Source organism: Apaloderma vittatum, unplaced genomic scaffold, assembly GCF_000703405.1.
Source record: "Apaloderma vittatum isolate BGI_N311 unplaced genomic scaffold, ASM70340v1 scaffold4269, whole genome shotgun sequence".
Lineage (NCBI taxonomy): Eukaryota > Metazoa > Chordata > Aves > Trogoniformes > Trogonidae > Apaloderma > Apaloderma vittatum.
Genome location: NW_009734486.1, coordinates 24,040 through 38,155, shown reverse-complemented (window position 1 = coordinate 38,155; position 14,116 = coordinate 24,040). Strand labels below are relative to the sequence as shown.

The 14,116-nt window shown below is 37.4% G+C and overlaps 1 protein-coding gene across 2 annotated transcripts in view; it reads left to right on the top strand.

Annotated features, from left to right (window-relative positions):
- Positions 1-14,116, top strand: part of LOC104279105 (probable ubiquitin carboxyl-terminal hydrolase FAF-X) — a 78,897-nt gene that overhangs the window by 56,673 nt on the left and 8,108 nt on the right. For both annotated transcript variants that reach the window (XM_009876282.1, XM_009876281.1), the window contains 9 exons: positions 319-509; positions 957-1,130; positions 3,263-3,404; positions 3,575-4,325; positions 4,838-4,961; positions 6,251-6,476; positions 7,563-7,692; positions 11,449-11,634; positions 13,336-13,556. In XM_009876282.1, coding sequence (XP_009874584.1) covers positions 319-509; positions 957-1,130; positions 3,263-3,404; positions 3,575-4,325; positions 4,838-4,961; positions 6,251-6,476; positions 7,563-7,692; positions 11,449-11,634; positions 13,336-13,556 — 2,145 coding nt within the window. The remainder of the gene's footprint in view (positions 1-318; positions 510-956; positions 1,131-3,262; positions 3,405-3,574; positions 4,326-4,837; positions 4,962-6,250; positions 6,477-7,562; positions 7,693-11,448; positions 11,635-13,335; positions 13,557-14,116) is intronic.

The window sequence follows — 14,116 nt, the reverse complement described above, 5'->3', positions numbered from 1 at the left end:
AATGGTGGCATAATATTTCTTACTTGAATAGGCTTTTTGCCAGAGAGACAGTTCAAAAGATTCAAGTAGCAGGGTGTTTGCAGACTTCCCTCCTCATGGATTTGTACTCAAAAGTTTAATGGATAACTTCTGCCATACATCACTTCTGCCATACATCACTTTTGCCACCAGAACTCCCTGAATGCATACAGAGACATTATTTTTTTCTTCAGATGAGAATGACACACCTCAGATTGTTAAATTAAACAAGGAGTACAACTAGCTATGAGACAGCTACATATCAAAGTTAACAACACAAATTTTTCTTCTGCTTTTCAGAGCAATGTTGACCCGCGAGATGATGTATTTGGTTATCCGCATCAGTATGAAGACAAACCAGCACTGAGTAAAACAGAAGATAGAAAAGAGTACAATATTGGAGTTCTGAGGCATCTCCAAGTAATATTTGGACATTTAGCAGCTTCCAGGCTACAATACTATGTACCAAGAGGGTTTTGGAAACAATTTAGGTAAATAGAAAATTTGGTGTTGATGCCTGTTCACCGGACTGCTGAAACGTGACAGAACTAGTTCTATTGTAGATAGGATAGTGTAGTTAAGTGTCAGTTAGCAGAGCTTGTACACCATTGTGTGTTATCCTACCGTTTCACCATTTTATAAAGTTTGTTGATAAAAAAAAGCTTACAGCAGTATGGTTATTTTGAATTCTAGAAGTTCTTGACCTTGATATTGAGACTTGGAATTTAATATGAAGTTATACATAAAAGCTCATTTTTACTTACCAGTAAATAAGTGTCAGGGGCAGAGTAGCAGGTAGTATACTACATGACAAACCGATAAATAATTTTGCTCAGTAAGAAAGAGGGATTGGTAGCTTGAATAATATTTTTTTTAGAAAACAAATTGTTGGAGAAAAAAACAAAAAATATTTGACAAAAATGTGTTCTTGTTTTCAGACTTTGGGGTGAACCTGTAAATCTACGTGAACAACATGATGCTTTAGAATTTTTTAATTCCTTGGTGGACAGTTTAGATGAAGCTTTAAAAGCTTTGGGCCATCCAGCAATGTTAAGTAAAGTTTTAGGAGGGTCCTTTGCTGATCAGAAGATTTGTCAAGGATGCCCACATCGGTAAGTATTTAAGATTCTTTTTTCTTACAGAAAAAGAACCTATGTTTGTATCCTTATAAGAGTCGAGTGGAGTTTTTTCTGTGGTATTGGCATGGTTTTTTAAAGTTAATAAAATTTTCTACCTTGTTTTTTTTACAGCCTTAATATTAATTTGTCCTTGATTATTATTCTGCTTAGCAGATTGTATATGAAGCATTGTCTATTGGTCAGGGGAGGAAAAGATACACCTTTTTCGTGTCAAAACCTAAAGCAGCTTGGTTACTAAATGCAATGTATAAAATTTTAAGACATTGCCAATAGCTGTTTCTGTCTTCTGTGGTGTGTGGATAGAGCTGACCTAAGTGTGAAACTTGAACTCCATTGAGTAAAACTCCATGCATACTTACTATGTAAACTGTACTTAAGGAGAATGCTGTAGAAAGTTTATCTTTTGCTGCTGTGTTTTTAATTAACTTAACACGTGAATATTAAAATTCGGCTTCATACAGGGTATGTGGGAAAAAACCCAAAACAACACCCACACCAAATCAGACTGAAAGTGTGTAGCCCACTACTTTAATGATGGCAATTGATGACAAATGCTTAGTGAAGGAATAGAGCAGTTGAACTTCTCTAGACTTTCTCCTGCCTACCTTTTGAAGTGGATGATTAAAATTGCCTGCAAGACTGAAGATGGCCTAGTGATGCACTTATACTTTTTCACCACGTGCTTTTTTTATTATTGAGTTAAGGCTTATCAGTAAAATAAAACCCTCTTCTTACTGTCCTCTACACTTTTCAGATCATGTGTCATTCTTAAATGATACAGATCTCTGCACATTACCATTGCAAATTCACTTTCTTGTGCAAGTTGACCGCTTAGTGTTATCCTTCAGTTAGCAATTACAATGTGGACAAAACCACTGGTACAAACTGATTTTTATTATGGTAATCTTTCAACTTCAGTTGAGCTGATGTATGAATTAGAAGAACTTATAAGTTGAGCATCTTAAGTTTTGTAAGTTAAAATGTGTGACCAGAAGTAAGTTGAAATATTGCAAGATAAAATGAAAGCACTTATTTTGTATGCAATATGTAATTAAATAGAAGATACAGATGTGAAGCATTGTGAGGTACCATTTATTCCTGATAATATGTACTATCATGAAGTATTACCGGTTTTTTTGGAACTCTACTGGATTTATATAATTGCACTTCTTAATTAAAATGTTACCCTGATTGCAGTTTAGGAAGGAGAAAACTGGTAATAAACTAAATTTAGGTATGACAAAACAGCCTTTCTAAATTTGTGATTTAACAGATGAATGAATATTATTTTTTTGGTTGAAGTATTTCTGAGTATTAATTTATTAATTGCTATAAACCCTTTTGGATGCTTGATTGCATATCAGAGAAACGAACCCTGCAGGGTTACATTGGAATATATGCAACTTTTTAATTTATTAATCGCTTTCTTATCTTTGAAAAAAAAAATTTGTTTCCAAGATGTCTTAACTGGTTGTCTCTCAAACAGAGCTGATTCAGTGCTAGGTATTTGTTTGAAGGTTATATCAGAGCACAGTAAGTCAAAGCCAGTCGTAAATATACAAAGTGATTTTATGAAGACAATTTTTTTCAGGTAGAAAAAAGGCCTTTTTTGTGTTGGGGTTTTTTTTTTTTGTAGTTAGAATCTGGTTTGAACTGTTGTCTTTAGGTACAGTACAATATTTGTGTTTATCAGTCTAATTCCTGACTGTAAAGGTCCACAATGGAAAAAATACTCTGCTTTGCTATTTGGACTTCTTTACCAGCTTAAGTTAGGCAAGAGTCTGTCATGGTACTGTAGCTGCTTTAAAAACAAGATAGTTTAAAAGATTCAACTTCTGCAATCTTTTCAGTGAACTTGAGACGTTACAGGTCATTTCTATAGTTAGTGCAGATCAAAAAATACAACATGCAGTAGTGTAATGTAGGAAGACTGCAATAAAAAATAGGTCTGGTCTTTCTTTTTTTTTAATGTGTAACTCCTTTTGCCGGAAGTTGACATGAGATGCTGAATAAAACTTTAGCAGCAAGGTGCTGTGTAGCACCTGTAAAATGTAAAAGTGAAACAGGTTTCTGCCTTTCTCTTACATCTGTCTGTTCGTCGATAGGTACGAATGCGAGGAATCCTTCACAACTCTGAATGTAGATATAAGAAATCACCAAAACCTTCTTGATTCATTGGAACAGTATGTCAAAGGAGATCTGTTGGAAGGTGCAAATGCTTATCATTGTGAAAAATGCAACAAAAAGGTAATAGTTCATTCTATATAAAGTCTGTGTATAACTGTGCTGTTACAGCTGTAATAATTCTTAATTCATGTTCAGGGAAAAAGGTTATCCTTTAATTACTGAATTAGGTTGTTGGAAGAAGTGTATGAATGGAAACTTAAGAGCTGATAACTGTTCATGTCTTTTTTTAGGTGGATACAGTGAAACGCTTGTTGATTAAGAAGTTGCCTCCAGTTCTCGCAATCCAGTTGAAGCGATTTGATTATGACTGGGAGAGGGAATGTGCAATCAAGTTCAATGATTATTTTGAATTTCCACGAGAACTGGACATGGAGCCTTACACGGTGGCAGGTGTAGCTAAATTAGAAGGCGATGACGTAAATCCTGAAAACCAGATAATACAGAATGAGCAGTCTGAAAATGAACACTCTGGGAGCACAAAATACAGGCTTGTTGGTGTACTTGTACACAGTGGCCAGGCCAGTGGGGGACATTATTACTCTTACATTATCCAGAGGAATGGTGGAGATGGCGAGAAGAACCGGTGGTATAAATTTGATGATGGAGATGTGACTGAGTGTAAAATGGATGATGATGAAGAAATGAAAAATCAGTGCTTTGGTGGAGAATACATGGGTGAGGTATTTGATCACATGATGAAGCGTATGTCCTACAGACGCCAGAAGAGGTGGTGGAATGCTTATATTCTTTTTTATGAACGTATGGACACAATAGACAAAGACAATGAACTGATAAAATATATTTCAGAACTCGCTATCACCACTAAACCCCATCAGATTAAAATGCCATCGGCCATTGAACGAAGCGTACGGAAGCAGAACGTGCAGTTCATGCATAATCGTATGCAGTACAGCCTAGAATATTTCCAGTTCATTAAGAAGTTGCTTACTTGTAACAGCGGCTACTTAAATCCTCCTCCAGGTTAGTATGTGAGTCTAGTAATTATGGATTAATTTCTTGAAAGAAGAGTTTTGGTTTGTTTTGTCCAGCCAGTGAAGATGTTGTGCATTCTGCTTTGAATACTCTGTCTTTCTGGACTTTCTGTAGTTAAACTTATGTTGTTGAGTTATTTATCAGTGATAACATGCCAGAATATTTAGCAAAAAATACTTTGATAAATTATCAACTATTACTTGTCTTATGTACTAAACCGTGTTAAAATATTTTAACATTGTGGGCTGTTCTGCTGAAGACAATTCTCAAAGATGAGATGCCAAATTTCTGAAAATTAGCCATATGATAGCCTCCAGGTACCTGTCTTAAAGCTTATATTTTCACATGATATGTTATAGAATCCAGAGGCTGTTTTGGTCAAGTTTGTTGTTAAAATTGGAATAGGGTGGCAGGCAAAATAGTAAACTGGAGTCAGTTGAATTATTAAAAGTAAATTGCTTTTACTTTGTTTACATGTGAATATTTTGATTTTTCTTCAGGACAAGATCATCTGATGCCTGAAGCAGAAGAAATAACTATGATTAGTATTCAGCTTGCTGCTAGATTTCTCTTCACCACGGGTTTTCATACAAAGAAAATAGTCCGCGGCCCTGCTAGTGATTGGTATCTTGTCTTTTACAACATTTACAATCTTGGAAGTTTGATGTCTGTTAAAAGATCACAGTTATATATATATGACAATAAAAGATGTTAGTAGTTGTCCCATTTTCCCCTCTCTACCAAATTATGTGGTCGAGGTGCACATGAAAAGGGGGGGAAGATTTGAACAGAAAATACTGAGAAGAAACCGAGCCTTAAATAGGCTGCTGAGTTGAACAGCTTGAAAATTCATTTTCAAACTGAAGTTAAATCTACCTTTTGTCTATCTTCTAAAAAGAATGAAGTAGTAGGATCTATAGCTACCATAAAGCTAATAGGTTTTGTATTCTGACTGAATCGTTTGTTCATGGTTTGAGTGCTGTTAAACAAAGCTCTTTCCAACTTACTTTTGCAGCTTTTATTTGTATTCCATTTCTGAAACATGTATGTAGTCTTTTAAACTCTGTTAGCAGAGTGCTTTTATGTACATTGCTACGGAGTCTGGAATTCAAATCTGTAGCGTAACAGACAGTACAGTCTTAATCGTAGCACCACTTATCTTCAGGTTTTTTTCTCTTGGGGAGAAGCCTGTGAGTTACTTACTGCTGGTAGAACTAGGGAAAAAAACTAGCATTTGGGACGTCCAGTGGTACACCAGCTACTACTAGGTAATACTAGTGTGTAATACATGGAAAGTATGTATGTCAAGTTTCTGTCCAATAGCAACTTTCAGAGTAGCTGACTTACTCTTGTTATTTTAACAGTTCAAGATGAGTTCAAATACTGCTGCAAGAAGGAGAGTCACACGTGACCCTCTTGGAACAGATATTTTAGTCTTTGGGTGTTCTGTGGTGTGGTTTGGTTTTTCTAGATCTGTAAATGAGGATATGAATTCTTGATAGGTTACATATTTAGTTACTTGTTTTATACACGGCTCGTGAAATCTACCTCACGTGTTCTCCTGTTGCTCACTCTCTCCCAGTTCCCATACTGAGGGAATACTGACCGCCCAGTTTAGGACCTGATTTGAGCAGTGGTTTGGGAATTAGGGGATGTAATCCTGTGTTGGTTCTTGTGGGTGATAGAAGTAAAGCACTACAGTTAAATGTCAGATTTCTTTTATTTAACTATCTTTAATTTGTGATAGCTAGTAATAGAGGATATCACTATAGGAACTAAAATTTATTTGTAATAATTTAGTGAGTAAAGATGTTTTAGGATCATCTTTAATGTGTATTATCTTTAAATTCTGCAAAAGAATACATCTACCAAAATTCATTAGTGTCTGCACTTAGTCTTGTCTTCTTTTTCAGGTATGATGCATTATGCATCCTTCTTCGTCACAGCAAGAATGTACGCTTTTGGTTTGCACACAACGTCCTTTTTAATGTTTCAAACCGCTTCTCCGAGTATCTCTTGGAATGCCCTAGTGCAGAAGTGAGGGGTGCATTTGCAAAACTTATAGTATTTATTGCACATTTTTCATTGCAAGACGGACCATGTCCTTCACCTTTTGCCTCTCCTGGACCTTCCAGTCAGGTATTTAATTTTCTAACAAAAAACTTACAAAACTTATTCCTACTTCTTCATTATAAGCATTTAATGTACAGTAAATTCTGGAGTAAGTGTGTCAGTGACAGAAAAGCCGTATGGGCCATACTGCACTACTTAGCGCGATGTAACTTGGTTTGTGTGAGAGTTGCTGTCAGAGGGGTTCAGTTTCCTTCCCCTGTGTGAAGACTAAGTAGTGAGAACTTTGAGTTGAGTTGTGAGTGTGAAATCTGCAAAATAGAAGTAGTGACTTACAATAAAATAACGTGTAGGGGAGTGAACTCTGGTTTTTCATTCAGAATAAAAACATAAAGAGAAAAAAACCTAAACAATACCCATGAAAATGTGCAGTTCTCTTAAGTTTTCTTCCACTATGTTCTGCAACATTGAAATTGTCCAAAATTGTAACTCTGCGTAACAGTAGACAGTGAATTGCTTCATTTTTACCCACCTAGATTAACAAAAGTGCCAAACTAACAAACGTGCCAAAATCTTAATGTGATACATAACATTGTTTTTGTTTGAACTGTATTAAAATTTAAAATACCGGCCTTTTCAGGCCTCTGCTTTATCTTGCTTTTAATGTCTGCAGTAAGACATTTTTTATTCCTATTGTTCTACGAACCTTCCCAGAATGTTTCCACTACTGTATCAAGCAAAAGAATATATACCAAGTTAAAGCTACCTATGCTTAGACAGATTTTATTTCATGAGGTATTTGAAATACACCTGTTGAGGTGATTTGGGTGTCTTTATTAGTCTGTGAAGTTCACAGAGGAATGGTATGTGGTTTTTTTGAGTATTTAAGCGTAGCTGCTGTTGGGAAAAAAGCTGAGTTAAAAGCTTCTGTACATGAATAATTGAATAATTTATTGGACTCAAATGGTATTTACCTGCAGGAGTCTTATTCTCTGTACACCTGTCTTACTTTATGTGAGATACAGGAGACAAAACCAGCTGCTAGTATGAATCCCATACTTTTTAAACATTTCTGTTTTCTGCCATACTAGAAAGCATATACTAATTACAGATTTGATAGATTCAACCACTAATAATAATTATTTTTTTTTGTAGACTTACGATAACTTAAGTTTAAGCGATCACTTACTGAGAGCGGTACTAAATCTTCTAAGAAGGGAAGTATCTGAACATGGGCGCCATTTGCAGCAGTATTTCAATCTGTTTGTAATGTATGCCAATCTAGGTAAGCAAAGTACACGTTGCTTTTACTAGTGACACTGAATTAAACTGTTTTTTATTAATGATCTGGTTACACAAGTAACAGCAGGAGAATCCAGTTTTTCTACCTCGGGCAGATTGATATCGTTAAACAGTGTATAAATGCTCTCTGGAGCATCCGTGTTTCTCCATTCTGGAGTTTGGGTGGGAAGATTAACACAAGAAGCTTGGAGCAGTAAGACTGTCCTTCTGAGAGGACACAAGGGTGAAAATATGGCAGAAGAAATAATGGTCAGGGCTCATTTCCAGGGAGTTCATGAGACTCCATAAGCATGTGGTGCATAAGCTGGTTTAAAGTTGAAGCTGAGGAAGGTAAAACTTCAAAAAGAGCGATGCGTGATCCTCCTTTATGCAAAGCGCAATACAGATGGTCATGTTTTATCTATATATTCCAACTGTGCCCTTTCAATACTAATTTCTTTAGTTCACCTTTGAAGTTCACAGCTATGAACGCAAAACGCTGCGTCTGTATCTGTCTTCCATTTAAAGACGCGAGGCTGAGGAAATAGCTTGATCTGTGTATGTTCTTAGACATCAGTGCTTGCCAGAATGCTTTCACTATAGACATTTTATGAGGTAAAAGAATGCAAGAATCGGGACATTCCACTATATATTTATCGAATAATGTATTCCCTTCGAGATAAACAGGCAAGAAAAAACACTGGTTTTGCAATAGAGGAAGGCTTAAGTAAAATTCTTCGAGGCTTAAGACAGTAATTGTTTCTGTAGAGTCTAGAGTCCTAAATTTTCTGATGAAAGATTAAGTTAGAGATTGAGTTTGGCAAATGAAGATTTATATTTAGCATTTAACTGAGATGAGACCGTTACTGGCTTTGTGATGATGGACATGAAATATTGGCTGTGGCACTTCCAGGATCACCAGTTTTTCTAATTGTATCCAGCATTATTAAAATAGAAATAAGTATGGATTTAGACATATACAAAAACTTGTATTAAATTTTGGATTATGTAGGTTCTTTGCATAGAAAGTTACTAGCCTGTGTATTAAGATTAGAATAAAATAATGCTAATAGTATCTGAACAAACAAAAACAATTTTTGCAATTAAATTGAGATCAGTCCTATTCACATTTAAATGAACAGCTGCAATCTTACTTTCTCTTAGTATTACCAGCAGGCTGAAAATCAGTTGGTGATTGATTGAATAAACGGTTCCTCAGGTGGGTTAATCCATTGCTGTTTTATATATTTGCCCTGAGGAAGAGCAATTAAGAGTAATAAAATGAGTCAGATAAGTGCCTGAGGACTGGAGGAAAGCCAGTGTCAATCTAATCTTCAAAAAGAGCAAGAGGAAGGACCCGGGTAACGACAGGCCAATTGGCCTTGCCTCCGTCTCTGAAGAGATGATGGAACAGATTGTTCTTGGTGCCATCTTGAAACATGTTGAGGAGTAGTCAGCATGGATTCACCAAGGGGCAGTTGTGCTTAACCAAACCAAGAGCCTTTTGCGGTGACATGACTGGATGGAGAGATGAGGGGAGGGCAGTGGATGTTGTCTACTTTGACTTCACCAGGGATTTCGATATTATCTTTCACGGCATCCTCACAGCCAAGCCTAAGAACTGTGGCTTGGATGACTGGGCAGTGAGGTGGATCAGGAACTGGCTGAAGGACAGGGCTCAGAGAGTTGTGGTCAGTGGGGCAGAGTCTAGCTGGAGGCCTGTGGCTAGTGGAGTCCCCCAGGGGTTGGTACTGGGTCCAGTCCTACTCAATATACTCATCAATGACCTGGACGAAGGGACAGGGTGTACACACAGCAGGTTTGCTGATGACACAAAACTGGGAGGGGTGGCTGACACACCAGGAGGCTGTGCTGCCATCCAGTGTGACCTGGAGAGCTGGGCAGAGAGAAACCTAATGAAATTCAACAAGGGCAAGTGTAGGGTGCTGCACCTGGGGAAGAGCAACTCTGTGTATTGGTACAGGTTGGGGGCTGACCTGTTAGAGAGTAGCTGCAGGAAAAAGGACCTGGCAGTCCTGGTGGAACAACAGGATATCATGACCCAGCAATGTGTGCTTGTGGCCAAGAAGGCCCAGGGCATCCTGGGGTGCATCAAGAAGAGTGTGGCCAGCAGGCTGAGAGGTTATCCTGCCCCTCTACTCTGCCCTGGTGAGGCCACATCTGGAGTACTGTGTCCAGTTCTGGGCTCCCCAGTTCAAGGGTGAGGAACTACTGGAAAGAGTCCAGTTCAGGGCTACTAAGATGATTGGGAGACTGGAGCATCTACTGTGTGAGGAAAGGCTGAGAGAGCTGGGTCTGTTTAGCCTGGAGGAGGCCGAGAGGGGATCTTGTCGCTGCTTGTAAATATCTAAGGGCTGGGTGTCAGGAGGCTGGGGCCAGACTCTTCTCAGTGGTGTCCAGTAAAAGGACATAGAGTAACGGTTGTAAACTGGAAAACAGGAGATTCAGCCTGAACAGAAGGAAGTACTTCTAGATTGTGAGCGTGACAGAGCACTGGAAGAGGCTGCCCAGAGAAGTGGTGGTGTCTCCGTCTCTGGGGACTTCCAAAACCTGCCTGGATGCATTCCTCTGTGACCTATGCTGGGTGATCCTGCTCTGGTCCCTTCCAGCTCTCAACATTCCCTGAGTGAAGGATTGCTTTTGCACTTACTTTCCCTGGTTATTGGGGCCTTCTACTGGGGAGGGAGGGGCCATTTCTCTCCACACACAGTAGCCTAAGCAATGCATCTTTCTCTTCAGCAAGTTGTAAACGAAATACGATATTCTTCCATAGTATTACACTCTCCCTTTCACTCTAATACAAGATATTTTCATCCTTTTTCTGTAACGCACTAGGAAGCTAGGAGATCCAGTTGCCTTGGAAGTTTTACAAAGTGCCCGTAATACTGAGCAGCTCAGCAGTTGCTGGGTATCAGCTCATGCAGGCAAGATACAAACTTGAGTTTGTTAGATGGCTTTGTGGCTCAAGTGTTAAGTGAATATGTCAGTCCAAATGAAGGTATTTTGGTACTTCCACATAGAATTGACACAAACACGCAAGGTTCTGGAAGCTCTTTTGTGTGTATAGACAGTTTTAAAGGAATTTAATTTTCTGTCTATAAAATCAATCTAGACATTTGAGTTAATGTAATTTCACTTATAGTGTATGTTGTTTTCGTATACTGTTGTTTACCAGAGCATTCTGTGTCAGGCAGGATTCTGTCATAATCCCCAGAGTGGACTTAATGTCATTGCAGAGAAGAGAGATTCAGTTCTTCATTATCACAGTCTACCCTGCAGAGATAAGCATGGAAATATTAAGCAGTTGTGCTTGTCTTACTACTGTTAACTGAAGATTTCTGTGCACACATAGAGTGTTCATTCAGCAAAAGCCACAATATATCATCCCTGCAGTACCTCAAGTTCTGTGAAAAGGATTAAGCTGTCTGACATTTTGAGAAATCAAGTAATATGTTGTTCCTATCAAAGAAGCGAGAGATCAGTTCCACAAAGAATGTAACTGCAAAACTAGCTACATAGTTAAAAAAGGTATTATAAAGGAGTTCTAATAAGGTGCTTTCAGCTGTGCATCTTTACTGACTTGATTATTTTTTCCTCAGAAAATAAATTATGGTTATAATAAAACCCAGCAACTGGAAACTTATAAATAATGTAAACAATATTTACTTTTTTTTAAAAAAAAAAAATATTGTTAGTGCCAGAAACAAGATTTATTTATTTTTTTTCCCTCCCCATAAAGGTGTAGCAGAGAAGACACAACTTCTGAAATTAAATGTTCCTGCAACCTTCATGCTTGTGGCTCTGGATGAAGGTCCGGGTCCTCCAATTAAATACCAGTATGCTGAACTGGGGAAGCTGTACACTGTTGTATCACAACTGATCCGTTGTTGCAATGTGTCATCGCGGATGCAGTCTTCTATCAATGGTATAGTGAATTTTAAGTTTTCCTTAGATTAATTGAACACACCAGTAAATGTCTTTTGTGCATGTTTAGCTAGTTTGTGTAAAATGGATTATCTGAGAAAATGCTTTTTATATTTAGCAACTCTTTTTGTTTAAAAACAGAAATCTCTTTGCTATAAAAAAAATTAATTTACTGTACTAAAAAACACAAGACAGAAGTCTGTTCCATGTTTTATGCTCCTTGGCTTATTCCTTAAAGATATAGAGAAAAAAAAGAATAGTAAAATAGTAATTTGTTGATTGCAGGATAGTAACACTTTTTGCACAGTTTAAGCTCATTTTAAAGAGTTGCATAAATATCTTTTGGTTCTGATTAGGCAATCAAATAATGGATTACTTTCATGTTACCAGTACAATAGTAGTCTGTACAGGAAAAACACTATTGTGGGTTCTGAAATGGCTAATACTGCTTCTCAGGAAAGAGATCTTGCATTGGTCTGGATAGCTCTTGAAAATGGTTTGGTGCTTGCTCACAGGCAAGATGAGAAACAGAAGCAAGCACTTCAATTCATAAAAGATAGAGAATCAGCTAGAAATTGTATAAACCGTAGTATAAATCATCAATATCTCCACTAGTTGAACAGAGTGCAGTTATTTTTGAGAAATGATGACAGAATATTGGGCTACATGGACTTTATAGCCTGTATATGTACACATTCTATTAAGCATATTTTAGAAAATCTAATTAGGATTTTGTAGAGAAGCTGTTTAATGGCAAACTCATTACAGCTTGATGTGTCAGGCTATAAAGTCAATAGGCTAGAATGTGCTATAGTAAGATTAATGAACTGAAAATTTTACTGTGCTATAATAAGCTTCAGAACCATTTGGCAATTTGGATTGGGTTTTGTTTCCAATGCGTTATTTGAGGCTTGCACTGCAAAGATATTCTACCTATGAAAAATAATTGTATGGTCACTGTATTCATAATGTTGTACTAAAAAAATTACTTGGTATGAGCATTAGTCTAACTACTAATTATGATTATTGTTTGCAGAGTTAAGTTATTTTTTACTTCACCATATTAAGCTAGAGAAGTTCTACTTTGGACTTCTGGGCATCTTCAAGCAGTAACTCAAAACACTGCTAAATTTAGAAACATTGGGAGCAAATCAGCAGTCTCTCCTTACACAAAATTAGGCTTACTAAATATGATAGATTAATTTTTATTCTTTCAGGAGTGCAGTACTTCTCTCTATAATCTAGATTCAAACAGGGCTGTTCTGGCATAGCTATTCCTCTGAAGTCTTTCCCGTTGACTACTGACGTAAATAAATAGACCTGGTGTCCTAAAATATTTCAGCTGTGTTGCACGAGCAGTGAAGCAGATAAATTCAGGAAATAGGAGGATTTAACTGGGGAAACTTTGGGTAAAAATTTCTCTCACTGCATAAACATGTCTCCAGCTGTTGTATTGGATGTCACTGCACATTCTTACCTGAGAGGGCAGAGTAATTCTCTCAGGCAGCAGCTGTAAAGCTTCACATTCAGAAAACTTAGTTACTTCGTACCATAATGGTTTTCAAAGAAAATCAACTGTTAAGGAGGGGTTGGGGTTTTTTCCTCCATCTGTTTTTTGATGAGTTACACCAATCTGTATTTTTTGTGTATACGCTGAAAGTACTTCGGTGCCTTTTCACCTGTTAATAACTGTTTTTTCTAGGTAATCCCCCACTTGCAAACCCTTACGGTGATCCTAATTTATCTCAGCCTATAATGGCGCTTCAGCAGAACGTAGCAGACATTCTGTTTGTGAGAACTAGTTACGTGAAGAAAATTATTGAAGATTGCAGCAACTCTGAAGAGACCATCAAATTGCTTCGTTTCTGCTGTTGGGAGAATCCTCAGTTCTCTTCCACTGTCCTCAGTGAACTTCTTTGGCAGGTAAAAATAAAAAGCTAGTAGAAGGATGGGAATATAGATGTGGATGATGCAAGATGCTACATATATAGGAATGTTGTATCAAATACTGAACGGGTGCTTGATAAATAAACTTCCCTTAAGGTGGCATCCGCTGTCAGCATTTGTGCTCTTGGGTCTCTGTGTCATGTTGGAGTCAGCTGGGAGAAGTCCTTGTGCAAGTTTAGGAAAGCAATCAACTTGTTATGAGTTAGGAACACTATGTTAAGGCTGGAAAGTCAGTAGACTGAGGTGGTCTTTATATATTTCAAGAGCATTTCCTAAAGCTTTTCTGTCATTATCCATGAGCTTTCTATATTGCATGGAAAGTAGAGTCATTTTTAAGATCTCCCTTGTGTTTATTTTGAGTATGTTTGTTAGGTTCTGTTTTAAGAATCTTCAGAAGATATTTGGCTTCAGCCTTGGGAATGAATCTTTGGGACTCTCTTGTTTTTAACTTTGTAATCTCTGTCAGTTGGTCACACTTTTCCACTCCAATTTTTTTTTACTTCTGTTAGCTCATCTTTATATTCACCTTTCCCCCC